The sequence below is a fragment of the Dromiciops gliroides genome, chromosome 2 (genome assembly GCF_019393635.1).
Source record: "Dromiciops gliroides isolate mDroGli1 chromosome 2, mDroGli1.pri, whole genome shotgun sequence".
In the NCBI taxonomy this organism is placed as follows: domain Eukaryota; kingdom Metazoa; phylum Chordata; class Mammalia; order Microbiotheria; family Microbiotheriidae; genus Dromiciops; species Dromiciops gliroides.
The window spans coordinates 266,947,129-266,971,590 of record NC_057862.1 but is presented as its reverse complement, the minus strand read 5'-3'; the positions used below and the strand labels follow the sequence as shown (position 1 = coordinate 266,971,590).

The window sequence follows — 24,462 nt, the reverse complement described above, 5'->3', positions numbered from 1 at the left end:
AACTCTACTTATTTGTTAAAAGGGAAGGTTCTTTGGACAGGGAAGAATCACTTGATGATGGATGTATGTCTAAAATCATGTGTGTAGGAAGTTTTGCAACAAGAATACTTTTCTAATAATAATTACAGTTGACATGTATTGCATTTTCAGTGATATGTTCCTGAGAAGGAGAAATGTGGCAGTAAACAAAATATACTTCATCTTGCCAATGTGCTCCCCCCGTTTTAATACAGAAGTCTCTGCTCCACAGAGATAAAATACCTAATACATCCAAGAGAATGATTCTCATTACCATTCTTGTGTCAACCAGACTTTTTTCCAGAAGCAGTCTCTAACCTATGTTAGAGCTGTACAATATAGAACAGAGACAGGTGAGTTAGGAATTAGAGAGACAGTTTATTTTCTGAGAAAAAAGACTTGTAAGCAAGGTGGAGCTATAGACACATGTGCCAGGGCCCCACCCCTAGTGGGTGGACCCAAGGTAGTGTGGGGAAATCTCAATACTTATACTCATGACTGTTCAATGAGTTGTAGCCCTAGCAATGAGGGAGCAGCAATCATGTGACAAGTTTGATTCACTGCAGGACATTCTGACTTTGTCTTTGATCATCCAGAGGGTGATTGCAAAGGATTGTTGTCCTGCCAAGCTCAGGGCCCAGCTTGCTTGCTGGGCCTTAGCTCTGGAAGCAGGGAATCTAAATTTTACTTTGTCACTGGGCAAAGTCTTCAGGAATACTTTTAAGTCCTATTTCTTTGAATGCAATGGTGTTACCTCCATCTTTTGACAAATGAGTTATGCTTCTCATCAGCCATGAGTTAAATACACACGGGGTTCTGGGATAGGAGTCATTTCTTGGTATGTGGAATCTGTGTTTGAATTGTAATTTCCATGCAGATAACTTAAACTTTCTCCAGGGTTTTTACTTCTTAGCTATCATTGACTTTAGGGAGGTTATGCTATTTACATTGACTTGGGGCTTCAACCATAAGATACAAAGAAAAACAAACCCTTTTAATAAGAATTCCTTGTATTCATGAATGGTAGTTTTGCCACATCATTAAAAAAAATTGTAACCATTTTAGGATATTTAAATTTACTTGAATTGGCAAAACCAGATTGCCTTATGATAGAAAGCACTGTGAATACAGATATTATATCCCTAACTAAATAGTGTATAAATTTTAGTTTTCCATAGAAAGGTAGATAAAAAAAAATAGAAAAGCTTCTCTCCTTCAGGCCACTGTTGGTATGGGAAGGCAGCTGAAGGGCATTGTGGACAAGAGATCAAGGCTCTTCATACTTGGGTAAGGAAAAAGCAGAAGTGAAAGTTTTGTGGCTAATGTAATTTATGTTACTTTCTAAACATAATTAGCCCTCTTGAATTTCAGTGCTTGAAAACTGTAAAGATTAAGGAAGGTACTTTTCAGTTTAAAATCAACATAACAGTGCATATTTGGTAATCTCTGGAGTTTTATTAGTTGTGGTACTGAAACTTGGGCTTTTAAATGGTATGTGGTGTTGTTGGGTTTTTTTGCAGGGCAACAGGGGTTTAAGCGACTTGCTCAGGGTCACACAGCTAGTAAGTGTCAAGTGTCTGAGGCCAGATTTGAACTCAGAGGCCAGATTTGAACTCAGATACTCCTGAATCCAGGGCCGGTATTTTATCCACTGTGCCACCTAGTGGTTTTGCAATTTTCTTTTTGGTTACAGGCTTCTCCATAATCAAAGGTTTATCATGCCGACACTATGGTTTCAATTATAAATAGCTACTTGACTTAAAGTATTGTCATCTATCAATACAGTGGTCACTTTTTTCCAGATGAAAATTGAATTTTAAATTGTCTTATTTGTATATTTGAACTTTGACAAAAACTGTTTATTAATAAAATGTGTGATTTTTGTAATACCAGTCATATTTTTACATATAAATTTTGGAATGTGCATTTAAAAAACCACATATACTACCATACTCTGTTTATTAAAAATATAAATAAGCTGTTTCTTTTCCTATGTTGTTAGTCATTAGGAACATTATAGATGTGACAGTATTTAAGTGTAAATGTTTTCAAAATTAAATTACTTAACACCCTTCTCAAACTGGCCACTATAACTGTTGCAGCTTAGAAATTCCACTTGTCCCTTTGAAAACTACTTATTAGCTTCCCCTTTATGCTTGACCTCTTATTTACTTTTCTTGCTATATTGCAGGTATAAATCTGAGAAGGCAACCCTTTCCAAGATCAAACCTTTTAGAATATATGTTAGGAAAGATTCCTTTCCTCCCTTCCTCGCATCCTTTCATTGAATTTTGTTTTTGTTTTTTTTTTGGTGAGACAGTTGGGGTTAAGTGACTTGCCCAGGGTCACACAGCTAGTAAGTGTCAAGTGTCTGAGGCTGGATTTGAACTCAGGTCCTCCTGAATCCAGGGCCAGTGCTCTATCCACTGCACCACCTAGCTGCCCCCCTTTCATTGAATTTTAAAAGCTAGTGCCTAGTTTTTTTCTTTTTTTGAGTTCCTCAAGCTTTTGTTTATAGGTATTTTTCCTTTTAAAATGATATAATTTTTTGATTTATAAACTATGATATGGAAAGCTTATTAGGCATAGTTTTATTTTATTTTATTATTTTTTTTATTTTTTGTGGGGCAATGGAGGTTAAGTGACTTGCCCAGGGTCACACAGCCAGTAAGTGTCAAGTGTCTGAGGCCGAATTTGAACTCAGGAACTCCTGAATCCAGGGCCGTTGCTTTATCCACTGCGCCACCTAGCTGCCCCTAGGCATAGTTTTTTTGTTGTTTTGTTTTGTTTTGTTTTTTTAGTGAGGCAATTGGGGTTAAGTGACTTGCCCAGGGTCACACAGCTAGTAAGTGTTAAGTGTCTGAGGCCGGATTTGAACCCAGGTACTCCTGACTCCAGGGCCGGTGCTCTATCCACTGCACCACCTAGCTGCCCCCCTAGGCATAGTTTTAACTTTAGTTAGGTTAGACTGAAAGAGGTGGCTTTTCCATTTTGATTGAATGGAATGAGGAAGTTAATTTAAAAATTATTAGTGGTTTGATAGTATTTGTTTAATATACAAAATATTCAGGGGGCAGCTAGGTGGCGCAGTGGATCAAGCACCGCCCCTGGACTCAAGAGGACTCAAAGCCAGCCTCAGACACTTAACACTTACTAGCTGTGTGACCCTGGGCACTTAACCCCCATTGCCTCTCAAAAAAAAAAAAAATATTCAGGAGAGTGGTAAGTGGAAATAGTCAGATTTAGGGTTATAAAAATGGAAAATAAAGATAAGAGAGGCATTAATATTATAATGGTCAAATATAGTAATAAGGATTTAAAAATTTTTAAAGTTATGGGGCAGCTAGGTGGCACAGTGGATAGACCACTGGCCCTACATTCAGGAGGACCTGAGTTCAGTTCCGGCCTCAGACACTTAACACTTACTAGCTGTGTGACCCTGGGCAAGTCACTTAACCCCAGTTGCCTCACCAGGGTCACACAGCTAGTAAGTGTCAACTGTCTGAGGCCAGATTTGAACTCAGGTCCTCCTGAATCCAGGGCTGGTGCTTTTTCCACTGTGCCATCTAGCTGCCCCCAGGGAAATTTTTTTTTTTTTAAATTTATAGGATTTAAAGCTGGAAGGGATATCATAAATAATTTAGTCTAACTCTCATTTTACAGTGGAGAACTCTGAGAACCAAAGAACTTTAAATGGTTTGATCAGAGATAAGGTACTAGCCTGAAGTCATGCCTCAGACACTTAACACTTACTAGCTGTGTGACCCTGGGCAAGTCACTTAACCCCAATTGCCTCACTTTAAAAAAAAAAAAGATAGCACTGGGTAAGAATAATTGTTGGAGGGCAGCTAGGTGGCGCAGTAGATTCAGGAGGACCTGAGTTCAAATCCAGCCTCAGACACTTGACACTAGCTGTGTGACCCTGGGTAAATCACTTAATCCTCATTGTCCCCCCCAAAAAAGAATAATTGTTGGAGTTAGAGTCAAGTTCAGGAGTAGGAGGACGAAGCATAGCTCAGCTTCCCCACCATTCTTCTTCCACAAAAATTTAGAAAACACAACAGACCAAATCCTGATTAGGAAATCCAAGGGGGAAAAAAATCACATTGAGTCATTTTCTAGGGATGACCTCTGGCTAGCAGTACACTGCATAGAACACTCCAGTACCCAGGGATCATGGTTCTTCTCCTGATCAAGAAACACTGAGGGTAGTAAAAGATATAGGAATGGGTACCATCTGGCAGCCCTGTGGCTCACCGTCCAGTTTCAGGTTCAGATCCAGGGCAGGGTAGGGAGGGTAACCCTGTTAGAAACATCTATAGTAAATCAAAACAAATGTCCACGTTGCCCATGGCTGAAAAGAAAAAAATATGTGTGTATACACACACACACACACACACACACACACACACACACACCCCATATGTCTCATTCTACATTTATTCTGGTATAAATCCAATCCAGTCATCATATTATCTTTGTGATATGTTGCTGTCTACTACAGACAGACTCCTTGCGGAATATTTCATATAAGTTTGTATCAATATTTATTAGGTTTGAAGCTTTCTTTCATTCTCCCTGATTTAGGTATCAAAATCACATCTCTATCATAGAAGGAATTTGGTAGGATCCTTTCTTTTCCCATTTTTTTTTTCAAATAGCTTTTAAATGTCTTGGAGAATTTACTTGTAAATCCATCTGGTCTTGAGTATTGTTCCCCACTTTGGGAGCTTATTTTTTGGCTTGTTTAATTTCTTTTTCAAAATTGTGTTAAGTCCTCTATTTGTTATTCATCTCAGTATGTCATATTTTTATATATACATATCCATTTATATTATCATCATTTGTGTACTGTTTTCATTTTTTTGATAACGATTTATCTGTTTTATTCCTCCCCCCCAAAAAAACCACAAAATGCCAAAGAACTGAATACCCAGTTATATTTATTAATTTTGTGGTTCTTTTCCTTTCAGTTTTGTTTATTTTTTCTTTGATTTTTAGGATTTTAATTTTTCTGTTTAATTGGGTTTTTAAAATTTTATTGAGTTTGATGGATAATTTTTTGTTCTATTCTTTCTCTTTTGTATTGTTGAAAGTGGTTGGAGGTACAGTATACACTTTCCCCTAACGACTACTTTGAGTGTAAACCCAAAATTTTGGTATGTTGCCCCATTCTTGTCATCATCTTTAATGAAATTATCTGTTGTTTCTATATTTTATTCTTTGACCTATCTTTTCTTTAGGCTTGCTATTGAGTTTCTAATTAATTTTTTATAATCTCTTCAGTGGCCCTTTATTGAATCTAATTTTTATTGCACTGTAGTCCACAAAATATGTGTTTAAAACTTCTGTTTTTCTATATTGGTTTGTGAAATTTTTGTGAACTAACACATGGTCAGTTTTTATAAAGGTGCCATGCACTGCTGAAAATATGTATATTCCTTTCTTTTTCTCTTCATTATTCAACATAGATCTTTTTTCTGTAATTTATCTAAAAATCTGTTAGGTCCTCAACTTCTTAAAAAAAAAATTTAACTTTAAAAAAAATTAAATTTATTAGATTTATTATCCAAGTCTGAAAAGAGCGCTTAAAGTTCACAACTATTAAGAGTTTTGAGGGCAGCTAGGTGGCACAGTGGATAGAGCACCGGCCCTGGATTCAGGAGGACCTGAGTTCAAATCTGGCCTCAGACAGTTGACACTTACTAGCTGTTGTGACCCTGGGCAAGTCACTTAACCCCAATTGCCTCACACACACACACACCAAAAAAAGAATTTTGCTATTTCTCAATTAACATTTTCCTAATTACTTTGATTCCATGCCAACATTTGAATGTATATTATGCTTTAATATCATTTCATTATCTGTGGTGATTGCCTTTAAACATGAATTCCCTGCTTATTTCTTTTCACCAATGCCTTGTGAGATGATGATTGCAATCTCTACTTTTAGAAATTTGCTCAGAATATTACATTCTTCTCCATTCCCTAAATTTTAATAATAATTTTAAAATGAAGGAAGAAGGAAAGAGGGAGAAAAGGGGAGAAGGAATAAGAAAGAAGAGAAGGAATATAATAAGAATTGATGGGGATGATGATGATTTTATGGGAACTAGGTGGTACAATGGATACAGTGCTGGGCAGGAAGACCTGAGTTCAAATCCAGCCTCAGACACTTAGTAGCTATGTGACTTAGGAAGGTCACTTAATTTCTATGTGCCTCAGTTTCCTCAATTCTAAAATTGGGATAATAAAAGCACCTGCTTTCCTGAGTTGCTGTGAAGACGAAATGAGATATGTGTAAAGTTCTTAGAACAGTGCCTGTCACGTAGGCTCTATATAAATAGTATTATTGTTGTTATTAATTTAACTCTAGGAATGTTTGAAGTGTTTTCCAATAAACAATATGTTTTTAGATTTTACTTTCTAGGTTTTTTTTGTTTTGTTTTGGTTTTGTTTTTGTGGGGCTATGAGGGTTAAGTGACTTGCCCAGGGTCACATAGCTAGTAAGTGTCAAGTGTCTGAGGCCAGATTTGAACTCAGGTCCTCCTGAATCCAGGGCCGGTGCTTTATCCACTGCACCACCTAGCTGCCCCTACTTTCTAGTTTTTTCTGCCACCTTCCTCCATTTGGTAAATAAGCTTATCTTTTTTATATTCAGTGTTAGAATAAGGATAGGGATTATATCTGTAATTTTATTAATATAGAGGATTCCCTGCTGAAGAGCCTCCTTGTACCAATGCAGCTTGGCATGTTCTCTGCAAATTCTAATCTTAGGAGAATTGTCTAGAGCAGAGAAGTTAAGCTATTTGCCTAGCATTATACAACCAATGTATGTTAAAGGTGGACCTAAATCTTTTTTTTTTTTTTTTTTGCCGGGCAATGAGGGTTAAGTGACTTGTCCAGGGTCACACAGCTAGTAAGTGTCATGTGTCTGGGGTCAGATTTGAACTCAGGGCCTCCTGAATCCAGGGTTGGTACTTTATCCACTGTGCCACCTGGCTGCCCCCCGTAAATCTTCTTCAAGTTCAAGGATGAATCTCTGTCCATTATGCCAGACTGTTAGGTGTTACTATTTTTAATTGTGTATTGCCCTCCATAATAATTTCTTATTCTTTTTTTTTCCATTTTTCTTCTTCACTGCTTAACTTACAAAAAAGTGGTATAGAAATAAAAGTAATAAACTCTAATAATCTATAGCTGAAATGCTCTGTACTCACTCCTCTGCCTTTATCTCTTTATCAATCCCAGACATCTATCTACATCTAGTCCTTCGACTTTCTTTTTTATTCTCCTTTTATTATCAACTCTTAAAAGATAATGGGCTTTTTTTTTTCTTTTCTTGTGACTTTTAGCTATCCCCAGTCCCCTCAGATAGCCACCACCCCAGTTCAGATCTGGATCAGCCCTTCCCTAGATTATCTCGATATCCCCTAATTAGGCTCTCTACCTCCAGTCCTTTCATATAGCTGACAAAGTGATATTCATAAAACACAAGTCTAACCAAGTCATTCCTCTACTCAAGAAGCCTCATTGGTTTTCTAGGATAAAACACAAACTTGTCTGTTTGGCACTGAAAGTCCTTCACAATCTGATTCAAGTTTCAGTTTCTAGATTGATCACACCTTACTGTGCCTCATGTTGTTTATAGTCTTGCTAAACTAACTCATGACCCATTTCCTTTATGTGACGTTCTATCTCTCCTCTCCATACCTTTGTACAGGCTATTTCCTCATTCCTGGAGTGCCCTCCTTTATCACCTTCACTTCTTAAAATCCTCAGTTTCCTTCAATGCAAAACTCAGGTACCACTTCCCATAATAGATGTTTCCTGATTTCCCTCAGCTATTGGTACCTTCCCCTTAAAAAAATACTTTGTATTTAATGTGCTTACATCTTATATTTATTTATCTGTATGTTTCTTCCCCAAAAAGACTACAACCTCCTTGAAAGCAGAGACTGACTTGTTTTTGACTTGTATCCCTAGCATCTAGCACATACTAGCACATGCACTAGTAAGTGCTTAAAATTTTTTGTTGAATTGGATTGTTGAACCTTTAGGACCAATTTTGAGGGGATATGGTACAAGAGAAAGATCACTGACCCAAAAATAAGAGGTTGCTGCTGTTTCACTCACTTGTTTTCAGTCGTGCCCAACTCCTTTGTGACCCTGTTTGGGGTTTTGTTGGCAAAGATACTGGAGTGGTTTGCCATTTTCTTCTAGCTCATTTTTACAGATGAAGAAGCTGAGGCAAACAAGGTTAAGTGATTTGCCCAGGGTCACACAGATATTAAATTTCTGAAGCTAGATTTGAACTCGGGAAGGTTAGTCTTCCTGACTCCAGGTCTTTTACTCTATTGACTGCACCATCTAGCTGCCTACCCGTGTGACATGGGAAAGTCATTTAACCTTTCTTAGTCTCAATTTCCTTCTCTGTAAAATTAGGGGATTGGACTAGATGATGATCTCAAAGGTCTTTTCTTGCTCTAGATGAGTGATTTTATGAATCTAAATGCTGCCATCGACTGTGGACTTGTCAAGAAGCCCTCTGAAACTTGTCTAATGATGTTAACTGATATTTACTTAGTGTTTTAAAGATTTGCATAGTACTTTCCCTATAACAACTCTGTGCAGCTGGTAGGGCAATTATTGTTATGCCAACTTTAGAGATGAGGAAATTTAATTTTTAAATGGTTAATTGACTTATATTCAATCACACAGCTAGGAAGATGTGATTTCAAACCTGTACCTCCTGACTCCCTTTCTGTCAGTCAATGAACTAGCATTTATTAAGTGCCTGCCCCTCACTGTTTTGTACTGTGTTTACAAATACAGAGAATGAAGCTATACCTACTTGTAAAGAGCTTATGTTTTAATGAGGGAGATCACAAGTACATATATTAGTGGATGCAGAATAAGTGTTAAGTATTTACAGAAGAAATAAAATTTTTAAAAATGAATACAAGGTAGTTTGGGAGGGAAGGGGTACTTAGTTGGGTGATCAGGAAAAGCTTCATGTAAAAGGTCACATGAACTATGTCTTGAAAGGAGAGAGGGATTCTTTAAGGCAGAGGTAAAAAGGGAATGCATTCACAGCATGGGAGATAGCCAGTGCAAAGAGACAGAGATGAGAGATGGAATGTCAAGAGTCAACTAGTAGGCTCTTGCATTGATCCAGGTGAGAGGTGATGAGGGACTGAACTAAACTGAAAGCTGAGTAAAGATAAAGGGTTGATTATGTAGGATGTTGTGGAGGTAGAAACAGTAATATTTGGAAACCGATTGTATAGGTGAGTTGTAGCAAAACCAGAATTCCTGATTAATGCCAAAGTTACAATCTTGAGAGGTTAGAAGAATCATAATGACTTCAACAGAAATGGAGACGTTTGGAAGAATTATGAGTTTAAAGGGGAAATTAATGAGATCTATTTGACCATATAGGGTTTGAGATATCTAGCAGGCAATTGTTGATAAGCTCAGAGAAGAGTCTGGAGCTGGATATATAGAGGATGATGTCAAGGGGTTTTAAGATGAAGAGAAGAAGTGGAAGAAGCACATGAAATTCTGGTAGGCTATGTGGAACTGGACTTCATCTCAAATGGAGAATGTGGATAACTAAAGGCCTAAACTGATAACAGTTTTACTCAGCAGTTCAGCAGATATATACAATATATACAATAGGGCCTTATCACAAATGCTGAAATGCCAGGCTCAGCTATAATTTGAGAAAAGGCATTGCTACCACCCACCAAAAATTCTGTTTATTTATCTTTAATCAGAATTCTAGAATATGGAAATATTTCGAGTTGATACTGCTGCAACTAATTGTTTTCAATACATGATTTGTTAAAAGTGTATAACTAATCTGCTGAAAAACAGAACAGGAAATTTTGTACAACTTTTTAAGGCAAAAAATATCTTTTTGTCTTGATATAGACTAATAATAGCTAACTTTATAAAACTTCTAAATGTATCAACTCTCTCTTGTTCTTGCGAAGAATTTTCATTTGTATTTTTCTTTACTAGATATCAGACATCCTGAAGAACTCTCTCTCTTGAAAAAAGCCAGAGATCCAATGAAGAAAAAAAAGAAAAAACAAGATGACCAATCTGAAGATGAGGCACTTGAATTAGAGGGACCACTAATCACTCCTGGATCAGGTAAGACTTTGAGGGCAAAGTGAAGGTTATGGAGCTGACTTTTGTGGTATTTCCCAGTTCATCAGAGTTTTATTTCATTTCAGCCCATTGGTGAATTTTTCTTTCTTTGTACATGCTGTTTGCAAAATTAACATGATAAAAAGCATAATTAATTTTAGTGCATGCTTGAAAAGTGTTCAGGAAACCTTAAAATTAGTAAAACTTTTCAGCAGCACACACTTTTCATTGATATTTTAAAAAATCCTTTCTCTTAGTCCTGTGTATTTTTTTCTCTTTTCACTAATCTAGATAAATAAAACATTACTACAATACTGAACAGTTTAGTCTGTAGCAGATGTCCGAAATATTCAAGACATTTTTCTTTTAAAAAATTAACATGGAGAGTATTGATATTAGAATTTATTAAATGATTTAAGACCATCTATTTGGTTTTTCCTTTAGGCCTAGTTTTATTTAACTTATGTTCTAGAAATGTCACCAGATATTTATTGCCTAAAAATTATAATGTGTGGGAGACCAGATATTCACAATCACTTGATTAATTTTATTCTCATTATGACGATATTATGAATTCAAATATCCACTGTATGGGGAGGGGAAGGGGGCACTTTACTAGGTGATATTCAAGATATAAAAAAAATAGTAGATACCAATACAAACATCAGGCAAAAATCACTTAACGTCTCTGGGCTTTGATTTCCTCATTTAGAAAAGGATGGGACTAGATGACCTCTCTGGTCTCTTTCAGCTCTAAATATATGATCCTGTCCTCACAGCTACAATAAGGGCACAGAGCCTTTACTTTGGCCTTCCATCTCTTCTTAGCTGCATACCTTCTCTTACTGAAGTGCCCTCCACTGTTACCTGATCTACTGGTCTCACCCTCTCTGACCATGTTCCATTTGAGTGTATATTTTAGGAACAGAAGGGTAATATTATGTAACTCTGTATGCTAGAATTATTTTGCTCAAGTCATTAGGAGGAGAAAAACATGTGGGAATAATACAGGATAAAGTTGGAAAGCAGAGGCTTACTTCTTTTATATCATTGACAAATAATTGAATATGTACCATGACAAAGGCATTGTGGCTAATATGGTTCTTGGAGAGTTTATTATCCAGTTGGAGAGGAAACTGATATACAGGGAAAAACAATAAAAGTAATATCCTTTCTCACAACAAAATATTATAACTGTTAGGAAAAACATTAGGAACTTGTAGCTCAGTTTGGTTTAAGTATATACAGAGAGTAAATTGAATAAGAGATCAGTATGTTTTTAAGGAGCTTCCTTGGTTGGAGGATGGCACTTGAACACATGAGAAAAAATAACTATAATAAAAGAATGATATGGGGCAGCTAGGTGGCAGAGTGGATAAAGCACTAGCCATGAATTCAGGAGGACATGAGTTCAAATACGGCCTCAGGGGGCAGCTAGGTGGCGCAGTGGATAAAGCACTGGCCTTGGATTCAGGAGGACCTGAGTTCATATCCAGCCCCAGATACTTGACACTTAACTAGCTGTGTGACCCTGGGCAAGTCACTTAACCCTCATTGCCCTGCAAAAAAAAAAAAAAAAGACAAATAGTAATTACTAGTTTCAAGGTTTGCAAAGTGCTTTACTGATAACTCATTTTATCCTCACAACCCTGAGATGTAGGTGCTATTATTATCCCCATTTTCCAAATGAGAAAACTGAGATAGGCAGAGAGATTAAAGTGACTTGCCCATAGTCACACAGCTGGTAAGTATTTGAGGCCAAATTGAATTCAGGTCTTCGTGTCTCAGTTGCTTGTATTATGTGCCAGAAGAGAACTCTGGACAAAAAGGAAGGAAAAATCAGTTACTGCTGTCAGGGACTATGTCAAAAATGGAATTGAGAAATGCAGTTTGAATGGGTAGAGAGAGGAGGGAGACATCCAAGATGGTAGAATAACCTTGACATAAGCACATGACACAAAAGCAGGAAATTGTAGTGTTTACTTTCCACTTTAGCTAGAGTATTAGTGTTTGTGAAGTGGCTAAGGAGTTTAGATTTTATAATGCAGGCCATGGGAAATCATTAAATTGGTAAAGGGGGAGTTAAATGATTAAAAGGACTATTTTGGAAAGATTTTTAAGCCTTCATCTTCCTACCTTCTCCTAATTCCTCAGCACATGGAAATTTGGAGGCAAGGCTATAGGTATGTATATTAGACAAGAGGGCTTAGGTGGGGTAGGAGGTGGCAGAGTGATATACAGAGCAAAAGAAGCAAAATAAGGAGAAATGTTTTGAGTTGGAATTTGTAGGGAAATATAGAGAGTAGTGATTCTTACATTTTTCCTGAAAATAGAAACTTTAGTTATTTCTGATCCCTTCCTTCAATTAGGCTATGAGCAAACTGTATGGTATGAACATAAAATGACCTAAATTTGAATGATATATAATCAATATCTCTTATAGAGAGGTGGGGTTTGAACAATGTTTTAGGTAAGGGAAGGGGCAGTTTTGACGAGATTTGGATGAAGGGGAATTAAGGTGAGAAAATTAATACAGAGTTTAACGATGAAGGTAAATAACTTTTGAATGAAGATTGTAAAGAATATTTTTTTGTCTGGAGCCCAGCCACTTAACTACATAAAAAACATTTCAAGGGACTTGTGACAGACTACTTGTCTCATGGCATAGTAGACAAGATGCTGTACTTGTACTTGGGACACCTGGCTGCAAGTCCTGTATTAGATTATTTCAGAGCCTCAATCATGCTACTTATTTCACACAATTGTGAAGAAAAATCTTGTAAAATTCGAAGGACAAAATAAGCATATACTGCTATTGATACAATTATTTGATATATATTGATATATATTTATAAATATTTACTTATAGATTTGTATTTTGCATATTAGTAAATTGATAAATATATTAGTATATTGTCCAGCTGTAAAGGAAAGAAAAACAAAACACTCTACAAATAGGAATATAGTTGTGCAAAATATATTCCCATATTACCCATGTCCAAAAAAAGGACATATGTTTCAACTGCACTTTAAATCTTACTTTTATTTACTTAATATCTGCACTTTGAATTTTTAAACATTCCCATATCTTCCCTATTTTACAAAAACCCTCACTTGATTCTTTCATCCCTATTTCTCTTCTGCCCCTTGTAGCTAAACTCCTTGAAAAGGTCCTCTACAATAGGTGCCTCCACTTTCTCTCTTCTCACTCATTTCTTTCTTTCTTTCTTTCTTTTTTTTTTGGCAGGGCAATGGGGGTTAAGTGACTTGCCCAGGGTCACACAGCTAAATGTCAAGTGTCTGAGGCCGCATTTGAACTCAGGTACTCCTGAGGTTGGTGCTTTATCCACTGTGTCACCTAGCTGCCCCCCTCACTCATTTCTTAACCTCTTACAATATCATTATTTCTGTTTTTTTTCCCAATACATTTATATATTTATTTATTTATTTTAGTTTTCAGCGTTTGTTTAGATAAGATTTCCAATTTCAAATTTTTCTCCCTCCCTCCCCCCTCCCCCAGACAGCAGGTAATCTGATATAGGTTTTTATATATATATAAAATAACATTAAACATATTTCTGCGTTAGTCATGTTATAAGAGAAGAATCAGAGCAAAAAGGAAAAACCTCAAAAAAAGAAAAACAACAGCACCAAAAACAAAAGAAATAGTATGGTCCACTCAGCATCCATATTCCACAGTTCCTTTTTTTTTTTTTCCTGGATTTGGAGAGCCTTTTCCATCATGAGTCCTTTGGAACTTTCTTGTACCATTGGATTGGTGAGAAGAATCTAGTCTATCACAGTTGATCAACACATAATGTTGATGATACTGTGTATAATGTTCTTCTGGTTCTGCTTATCTCACTCATCATTAGTTCATGCAAGTCCTTCCAGGTTTCTCTGAACTCCTCCTGCTCATCATTTCTTACAGCACAATAGATTTCCATTACATTCATATACCATAACTTGCTCAGCTATTCCTCAATTGATGGGCGGATGCCTCAATTTCCAATTCTTTGCCACCACAAAAAGAGCCGCTATAAATATTTTTGTACATGTGGATCCTTTTCCCTTTTTTATGATCTCTTTGGGAAAAAGGCCCAAAAGTGGTATTGCTGGGTCAAAGGGTATACACAGTTTTATAGCCCTTTGGGCATAATTCCAAATGGCTCTCCAGAATGGTTGGATCAGTTCACAGCTCCACCAACATTAGTGTTCTAATTTTTCCACAGCTTCTTCAACATTTATTATTTTCCTTTTTTTGTCATATTAGCCAATCTGATAGGTGTCAGGTGGTACCTCAGAGTTATTTTAATTTTCATCTCTTTAATCAATAGTGATTTAGAGCATTTATTCATATGGGAATAGATAGCTTTGATTTCTTCATCAGAAAACTGCCTGTTCATATCCTTTGACCATTTCTCAATTGGGGAATGATTTGGATTCTTATAAATTTTATTTAGTTCCCTATATATTTTAGAAATGAGGCCTTTATCAGAAGTACTGGCCATAAAAATTGTTCCCAGCTTTCTGCATCCCTTCTGATTTTGGATGCATTGCTTCTGTTTTTACAAAACCTTTTTAATTTAATGTAATCAAAATCATCCATTTTGCATTTCATAATACTCTGTATCTCTTGTTTGGTCATAAACTGTTCTCCTTTCCAAAGATCTGAAAGGTAGACTATTCCTTCTTCTCCTAATTTACCTGTGGGTATCACCTCTTATATCCAAATTATGTACCCATTTTGACCTTATTTTAGTATAAGGTTTAAGATGTTGGTTTATGCCTAATTTCTGTCATACTATCTTCCAGTTTTCCCAGCAGCTTTTGTCAAATACTGAATTCCTATCCCAGAAGCTGGAGTCTTTGGGTTTATCAAACAATATATTACTAATGTCATTTACTACTGTGTCTCCTGTGCCTAGCATGTTTCATTGATCCTCCTCTCTATTTCTTTTTCTTTTTTTTTTTTTTTTAGTGAGGCAATTGGGGTTAAGTGACTTGCCCAGGGTCACACAGCTAGTAAGTGTTAAGTGTCTGAGGCCGGATTTGAACTCAGGTACTCCTGACTCCAGGGCCGGTGCTCTATCCACTGCGCCACCTAGCTGCCCCGATCCTCCTCTCTATTTCTTAGCCAGTACCAGATAGTTTTGATGACTGCCACTTTATAGTAGAGCTTCAGATTTGGTACAGCTAACCCACCTTCCTGTGCATTTTTTTCCCATTATTTCTCTTGTTATTCTTGACTTTTTGTTTTTCCAGATGAATTTTGTTATTTTTTCTAGCTCTATAAAATAATTTTTAGGTAGTCTGATTGGTATGGCACTGAATAAGTAAATTAATTTAGGTAGAATTGTCATTTTTATTATATTAGCTCGGCCTACCCATGAGCAATTGATAATCTTTCCAATTATTTAGATCTGATTTGATTTGTGTGAAAAGTGTTTGGTAATTGTGTTCATAGAGTTCCTGGGTTTGTCTTGGCAAGTAGACTCCCAGGTATTTTATATTATTTACTGTTACTTTAAATGGAATTTCTCTTTCTATCTCTTGCTGCTTGACTTTGTTGGTCATGTATAGAAATGCTGATGATTTATGTGGATTTATTTTATATACTGCTACTTTGCTAAAGTTGTTCATTGTTTCAAGTAATTTTTGAGTTGATTCTCTAGGATTCTTTAAGTATACCGTCATATCATCTGCAAAGAGTGATAGTTTTGTTTCCTCCTTGCCTATTCTAATTCCTTTAATTCCTTTCTCTTCTCTGATTGCTAAAGCTAACATTTCTAGTACAATATTAAATAATAGGGGTGATAACGGACATCCCTGTTTCACCCCTGATCTTATTGGGAAGGCCTCTAATTTATCTCCATTGCATATAATACTTGCGGATGGTTTTATACTGCTTACTATTTTTTTTTTAGTAGGCAATTGGGGTTAAGTGACTTGCCTAGGGTCACACAGCTAGTAAGTGTTAAGTGTCTGAGGCCAGATTTGAACTCAGGTACTCCTGAATCCAGGGCTGGTGTTCTATCCACTGCGCCATCTAGCTGCCCCTACTGCTTACTATTTTAAGGAAAGCTCCACCTATTTCTAAACTCTCTAGTGTTTTTATTAGGAATAGGTGCTGTATTTTGTCAAAAGCTTTCTCTGCATCTATTGAGATAATCATATGATTTTGGTTAGTTTTCTTATTGATGTGATTGATTATGTTAAGTTTTCCTAATGTTGAACCAGCCCTGCATTCCTGTAAATCCCACCTGGTCATAGTGTATTATCCTGGTGATCACTTGCTGTAATCTCCTTGCTAATATCTTATTTAAGATTTTAGCATCAATATTCATTAGGGAAATTGGTCTTTAATTTTCTTTCTCTGTTTTTGCTCTGCCTAGTTTTGGTATCACCACCGTATTTGTGTCATAAAATGAATTTGGTAGAACTCCACCTATTTTTCCAAATAATTTATATAATATTGGAATTAATTGTTCTTAAATGTTTGGTAGAATTCACCTGTAAACCCATCTGGCCCTGGGGGTGTTTTCTTAAGGAGTTCATTAATGGCTTATTCAATTTCTTTTTCTAATATGGGCTTATTTAAAGATTTTATTTCCTCTTCAGTTAACCTGGGCAGTTTGTATTTTTGTAAATATTTATCCATTTCATTTAGGTTGCCAAATTTGGAGCAGCTAAGTGGTACAGTGGATAGAGCACTGGCCCTGGATTCAGGAGGACCTGAGTTCAAATCTGGCTTCAGACACTTGATGCTTACTAGCTGTGTGACCCTGGGCAAGTCACTTAACCCCAATTGCCTCGCCAAAAAAAAAAAAATTAAAAAGTAGATTGCCAAATTTATTGGCATAGAGTTGGGCAAAATAGTTCCTAATTATTGCTTTAATTTCCACTTCATTGGTGGTAGAATCACCCCTTTCATTTTTTTTTCTTTTTCTTTTTCTTTTTTTTAGTGAGGCAATTGGGGTTAAGTGACTTGCCCAGGGTCACACAGCTAGTAAGTGTTACGTGTCTGAGGCCGGATTTGAACTCAGGTCCTCCTGACTCCAGGGCTGGTACTCTATCCACTGTGCCACCTAGCTGCCCCTCCCCTTTCATTTTTGATACTGGTAATTTGGTTTTCTTCTTTTTTTTTTAATCAAATTAACCAGTGGTTTATCTATTTTATTGTTTTTTTCATAAAACTAGCTCTTAGTTTTATTGATTAATTCTATAGTTTTCTTGCTTTCAGTTTTATTAATTTCTCCTTTAATTTTCAGGATTCCTAATTTAGTATTTAATTGGGGATTTCTAATTTGTTCCTTTTCTAGCTTTTTAAGTTGCATACCCAATTCATTGATCTCCTCTTTCTCTTTTTTATTCATGTAAGCAGTTAGAGCTATAAAATTTCCCTAAGGAAATACAGCTTTGACTGTATCCCATAGATTTTGGTATGTTGTCTCATTATTGTCATTCTCTTAGATAAAGTTATTCATTGTTTCTATGATTTGTTGTTTGTTTAGCCCATTCATTCTTTAGAATGAAATTATTTAGTTTCCAATTGATTTTCATTCTACTTTTCCCTGACTCTTTCTTACATGTAATTTTTATTGCATCATGATCTGAGAGGGATGCATTTACTATTTCTGCTTTTCTACATTTGACTATGATGTTTTTGTGCCCTAATACATGGTCAGTTTTTGAAAATGTGCCATGTGGCCTTTGACCCAGCAATACCACTTTTGGGTCTTTTTCCCAAAGAGATCATGGAAGGGGGAAAGGGACCCACATGTACAAAAATATTTATAGCTGCTCTTTACGTGGTAGCAAGGAATTGGAAGTTGAGGGGGTGCCCATCAATTGGGGAATGGCTGGACAAGTTGTGGTATATGAATACAATGGAATACTATTGTACTATAAGAAACGATGAGCAGGAGGAGTTCAGAGAAACCTGGAGGGTCTTGCATGGGCTGATGATGAGTGAGATGAGCAGAACTAGAAGAACATTGTACACAGTAACATCAACATTGAGTGTTGATCTACTGTGATGGACTATATTCATCTCACCAATGCAATGGCACAGAAGAGTTCCAGGGAACTCGTGATGGAAGAGGATCTCCAAATCCAGGAAAAAAAAAAAAAGAACTGCGGAGTATAGATGCTAAATGAACCATACTATTTCTTTTGTTTTCGATGCTGTTGGTTTTTTTCTATTTTGAGGTTTTCCATCATTGCTTTGATTTTTTTCTCTTATAACATGACTAATGCAGAAATAGGATTAATGTTATTATGTGTGTGTATATATATATGTGTGTGTGTGTGTGTGTGTATATATATATGTGTGTGTGTATGTGTATATATATATATAAAATCTATATCAGATTACCTGCTGTCTAGGGGAGGGGGGAGGGAGAGGAGGGAGGGAGAAAAATCTGAAATTGTAAAGCTTGTATAAACAAAGGTTGAGAACTATCTTTACATGTAATGGGGAAAAAAATAAAATACTTTATTAATTTAAAAAAAAAAAGAGGGGGCGGCTAGGTGGCGCAGTGGATAAAGCACCGGCCCTGGATTCAGGAGTTCCTGAGTTCAAATCTGGCCTTAGACACTTACTGGCTGTGTGACCTGGGCAAGTCACTTAACCCCCATTGCCCCGCAAAAAAACAAACAAAAAAATAATAATAAAAAAAAAGAAAATGTGCCATGTGGGGGCAGCTAGGTGATGCAGTGGATACAGCACTGGCCCTGGATTCTGGATGACCTGAGTTCAAATCTGGCCTCAGACACTTGACACTAGCTGTGTGACCCTGGGCAAGTCACTTAACCATCATTGCTCTGCCAAAAAAAAAAAAGAAAGAAAGAAAGACAATGTGCAATGTACTGCTGAGAAAAAGGTATATTCCTTTCTATCCCCATTCAGTTTTCTCCAGACATCTCTCATGTCTAACTTTTCTAGTATTCTATTCACCTCTTTCACTTCTTTCTTATTTATTTTGTGGCTAGATTTATCTAATTCTGAGAGGAGGAGATTCAGATCCCCCACTAGTATAGTATTACTGTCTATTTCCTCTTGTAACTCATTTAACTTCTCCTCTTAAGAATTTGGATGCTATACCACTTGGTGCATACATGTTTAATATTGATATTACTTCATTATCCATAGTACCTTTTAGCAAGATATAGTTTCCTTTCTTATCTCTTTTAATTAGATCTATTTTTGCCTTTGCTTTGTCTGAGATAAGGATTGCTACCCCTACTTTTTTTACTTTAGCTGAAGCATAATATATTCTGCTCCAGCCTTTTACCTTTACTCTGTGTGTATCTCTCTGCTTCAAATGTGTTTCTTGTAAACTGCATATTGTAGGATTCTGGTTTTTAATTCACTCTGCAATTCCCTTCTGTTTTATGGTAGAATTCATCCCATTCACATTCACACTTATTATTATTAGCTGTCTATTCCCCTGTATTCTATTTACCCCCTTTGTACTTTCCCCCGCTTCTTTCACACTGTTCCTCCTCACCAACGTCTTGCTTCTTATTCCTGTCTCCCCCAATCTGCCTTCCCTTTTTATCACCCCCCCTCCCTTTTCTTTACCTTTTTCTCCCTCGCTTTTGCCATCCCTTCTGTCAGTCCCCCCTTTCCCCTTATCCTTTTACTTCCCTAAAGAATAAGCTAAGTTTCTTTATCCAAACGAACATATATGTTATTCCCTCTTTGAATCAAATCTAGTGAGAGTAGGGGTGAAACAATGTTCACCCTTCCCTTCTTTCCCTCTATTGTAATAGGCTTTTTTCATCTCTTCATACAATGTAATTCACCCCATTCCACGTCCCCTTTCCTCTTCTCCCCATGAACTCCCTTTTTAACCCCTTAATTTTCTTGATTCATCACATCAAAGACAGTTTATATTATATCCTCTGTGTATAATCCTTCTTTCTGCCCAAATACATATGTAGTTCTCAAGAGTTATAAGTATTATCTTCCCGTGTAGGGATATAAACAGTGTAACCTTATTGAGTAATTTTTTCCCCCATTTTACCTATTTAAACTTCTCTTGAGTCTTGTATGTTAAGATCGAATTTTCTATTCATATCTGGTCTTTTCATCAGGAAACCTTGAAAGTCCCCAATTTTATTGAATGTCCATCTTTTCCCCTGAAAGAGAATGCTCAGTTTTGCTGGGTAATAGATTCTTGGCTGCAATCCAAGCTCCTTTGCCTTCTGGAATATCATATTCCAAGCCTTGCGGTCCTTTAATGTTGAAGCTGCCAGGTCCTGAGCAATCCTGACTGTGGCTCCATGATGCTTAAATTACTTCTTTCTGGCTGCTTGGAGTATTTTCTCCTTCACCTGATAATTCTGGAATTTGGTTACAATATTCCTTGGAGATTTCCTTTTGGGGTCTCTTTCAGGAGGTGATCGGTGGATTCTTTCAATGATGACTTTATCCTCTGATTCTATAATATCAGGGCAGTTCTCCTTAATAATTTCCTGGAATATGGTGTCTAGATTCTTTTTCTGATCATGGCTTTCGGGCAGTCCAATGATTCTCAAATTGTCTCTCCTGGATCTGTTTTCCAGGTCAGTTGTCTTTCCAGTGAGGTATTTCACATTTTCTTCTATTTTTTTTTCATTCTTTTGATTCTGCTTGGCTGATTCCTGGTGTCTCATGGATTCATTATCTTCCAACTGTCCAATTTTAATTTTTAAGGCATTGTTTTCTTCAGTGAGATTATGCACCCTTTTTTTCCATTTGGCCAGATGAATTTTTTAAGGATTTGTTTTCTTCAGTCAATCTTTGTGCTTCCTTTTCCAAGCTGCTGGTTCTTTTTTCATAATTTTCTTGTGTTGCTTTCATTTCTCTCCCCATTTCTTTCTTTTTTTTTTTTTTTTAGTGAGGCAATTGGGGTTAAGTGACTTGCCCAGGGTCACACAGCTAGTAAGTGTTAAGTGTCTGAGGCCTGATTTGAACTCAGGTACTCCTGAATCCGGGGCCGGTGCTCTATCCACTGTGCCATCTAGCTGCCCCTCCCCATTTCTTTTAGTTGATTTTTTAAACCCTTTTTGAGCTCTTTCAAGAAGGCTTTTTGTTCTTGAGACCAATTCATCTTCCCTCTTGAGGCTTCACACATAGGCAATTTGGGAGTATTGTCCTCATCTGAGTTTGCATTTGCATCTTCCCTGTCAATACGGAAGCTCTCAGTGGTAAGAGCTCTTTTTTGTTTCTTACTCATACTGCAGCTTTTTTTTTTTTTAAGTTGAGGTCTGCTCTGGGGGCACCAGAGCTTCTTGTCTCAAGCTTCTTGTGCTGGGGTATAGGGGCTGTGTCACTGGCTTTCTACACTGGGGCCTCTATGGCTTGTAGATTTCTCACCACCCTGGCCTTGCTGGCTGCACACTGGGATTGGTAGGCCTGGTCGTGCCTGTCCTATGGGTGGCTGTCCACCTGGCAACCTGCCCTCCCAACTGGTGCAGGCAGGTTTCACCAGTGTCCTGCTGTGTCACCAGCTTGTTGAGCCAGGCAGGATCTAGGGGCCTCAGTTGCATATTGTTGATCAGCCCTCTTCTTTCTAGTTTTTTGGTTCACCATTATTTCCTGGTTTTCCTACCTGACTATTTTTTTGTGTGTTTTTGGTTTTTTTGGTTTTTTTTAGTGAGGCAATTGGGGTTAAGTGACTTGCCCAGGGTCACACAGCTAGTAAGTGTCAAGTGTCTGAGGCCGGATTTGAACTCAGGTACGCTTGATTTCCAGGGCCGGTGCTCTATCCACTGCGCCATCTAGCTGCCCTACCTGACTATTTTTTATCAGTCCACTTAGCTGGCTCTTCATCCAGATCACACTTTCAAACCATGGGTTTTGAGCTCTTCATGGTCTGTCTTGGGCTCTTTTCTTTTCTCTCTTCTTGCTATTTCACTTAATGATTTCATCAGTTTCCATGGATGTAATTACCATGTTTATGCTGATTGAATCCTGCCCCAGTCTCTCTTCTGACCTCCTGTCTTGCATTTCCAATTGCTTTTCAGGCATCTCAGTCTTAAATGAAACATTTCCAAAACATAACTCATTATCTTTTCTCCCAAACCCTTTCACTTCAACCCCCACCTTCCCTATTACTGTAGAGGACAATAGTGTCCTCCCAGTCCCTCATGCTCACAGCTTAGGAGTTGTTTCCAAGGTCTGTCAGTTTCACCTCTGCAACATCTTTCCTATACTATCCTTTCTCTACTCTAATAATGCTACCGGCCTGGTGTAGGACCTCATCACCTCATGCCTAGACTATTACAGTAGCCTGCTGGTTGGTTTGCCTGATTTAATTCACTCCTCACTCCAATCCATCCTCCATTTGTCCACCAAAATTATTTTCCTAAGGCTCAGGTCTGACCAGGTCACTCCATTACTCCATTACTCAGTATACTCCAATATACTTCCTATTGCCTCCAGGATCAAACACAAAATGTTCTGTTTGGCAGAGACTCCATCTCTTGGGGTAGCTAGGTGGTGCAGTGGATGAAGCACAGGCCCTGGAGTCAGGAAATTTGCTTGTTTTCACAAGCCTTAATTTTCATCTTTCCACTTCTACCCATTGTTTCTTGCTTTGACTTCTGAGGCTAAATTTTGTGGTGATTGTTCTTCAGTCATTTTTCAGTTGTGTCCAACTATTTATGACCCCATTTGGGGTTTTCTTGGCAAAGATACTAGAGTGGTTTGCTATTCCCTTTTCCAGCTGTTTTTACAGGAAGTGGGCACTCTATGCACTGTGCTGCCTCTAATCTAATCTCTTTATATATATGTTGCCTCTGGACTAATGCAAGAACAATTTTCATTAGGCCTAGGGGAAGCTAGGTGGTACATTTGATAAAGCACCAGACCTGGAATTAGAAAGCCCTGAGTTAAAATCCAGCTTCAGACACTTACTATGTGATCCTGGGCAAGTCAACCCTGTTTGCCTCAGGTTCCTCATCCGTAAAAATAACTGGAGAAGGAAATGGCTTCAGTATTTTTGCCAGGAAAATCCCAAGTGGGGTTGAAAGGACTGAACAACAATAGCAATTTCCTCCAGTATCTTCCTTCTGCCTCTAATTGCTTTATCTTTGCAAAGACACTTTAGAGGACTAAAGACACTCTAAAGACACTTTAGATACTTTTAAGGAAGTCTGCTTCTCTTTATCTTGTCTGACTAAGAATAAATGGTTCTCTTTGGGAATGACTATGCTAACAAGGACCTAAAGGGGTATGTGGTGGGGGGAATCATTCCTTTCTTTGTAACTAGTCATAAGCATCTTTTAAGTTTTTACAAAACCATCCAGCTGTGGTTAATTTGGACTACCTATTCAAGGGATCCCAGGACAATTTTGTGGGAAGGTGCTATCATAGTCCTGGATACTATATGTCATGGGGGGGGTGGGGAAGTAAAGAATTACACTCTTGCACACAGTCCAATTAGAATTAAAATGGTTTTGGGGCAGCTAGATGGCGCAGTGGATAGAGCACCAGCCCTGGAATCAGGAGTACCTGGGTTCAAATCTGGCCTCAGACGCTTGACACTTACTAGCTGTGTAACCCTGGGCAAGTCACTTAACCCCAATCGCCTCACCAATAAATAAATAAACTTAAAAAAAAAAAAGAATTAAAATGGTTTTTATTTTGTTCTAGTATAGGTTATTTTGTTCTAGTATAGGGAAGTTGAAGACTTTGTCTCAGGGGAGGAGAGCTTAAAAACATTGTCCTCCCAGAACAGAAGGAAGGCAAAAGCTTTTATAATATAAAAGATAGATGGGGTGTCCACTTGAAAACTGGAAAGTTCCCATTTGGGGTGGGGTGCAGAAAGCTTGAAGGCTTGTCATGTTCCTGAAGGGGATTTTTTTTTTTTAGTGAGGCAATTGGGGTTAAGTGACTTGCCCAGGGTCACACAGCTAGTAAGTGTCAAGTATCTGAGGCCGGATTTGAACTCAGGTACTCCTGACTCCAGGGCCGGTGCTCTATCCACTGCGCCACCTAGCTGCCCTGGGGGATTTTTTTTTTAAATGATGGTCCCGACCTTTGGGGTCTCTCCTAGCTCCAGTCAGATAGTAGCCACGCCTAACTGACTTTTCTGCTATAGAATTTTTACTCCCCTTACTTTTTATGTGTGTCTACCCTGAAATCCAGTTGGTCAATCTAAACTTTAACCATCTCTTGATTCCTCAGTATGTCTGTCCTGATATCTGGTCATCTTTGGTTTTGCTTCTCGAAGGAGAAAGTTCTGGTTTATCCTAAGCCCCATGTCACTATACTTCTCTTAATGCTGTTCAAGA

General features: G+C 37.5%; 1 protein-coding gene across 7 annotated transcripts in view; it reads left to right on the top strand.

Annotated features, from left to right (window-relative positions):
- The window catches only part of FERMT2 (FERM domain containing kindlin 2), a 129,904-nt gene that overhangs the window by 40,491 nt on the left and 64,951 nt on the right, over positions 1-24,462 (top strand). For 5 of the 7 annotated variants that reach the window (XM_043986732.1, XM_043986731.1, XM_043986730.1 and 2 more), the window contains exon 4: positions 10,045-10,179. In XM_043986732.1, the coding sequence (XP_043842667.1) occupies positions 10,045-10,179 (135 nt within the window). Of the gene's footprint in view, positions 1-6,990; positions 7,823-10,044; positions 10,180-24,462 lie in introns of those variants that run through there. The other 2 variants (XM_043986733.1, XM_043986735.1) reach the window with 2 other exon arrangements.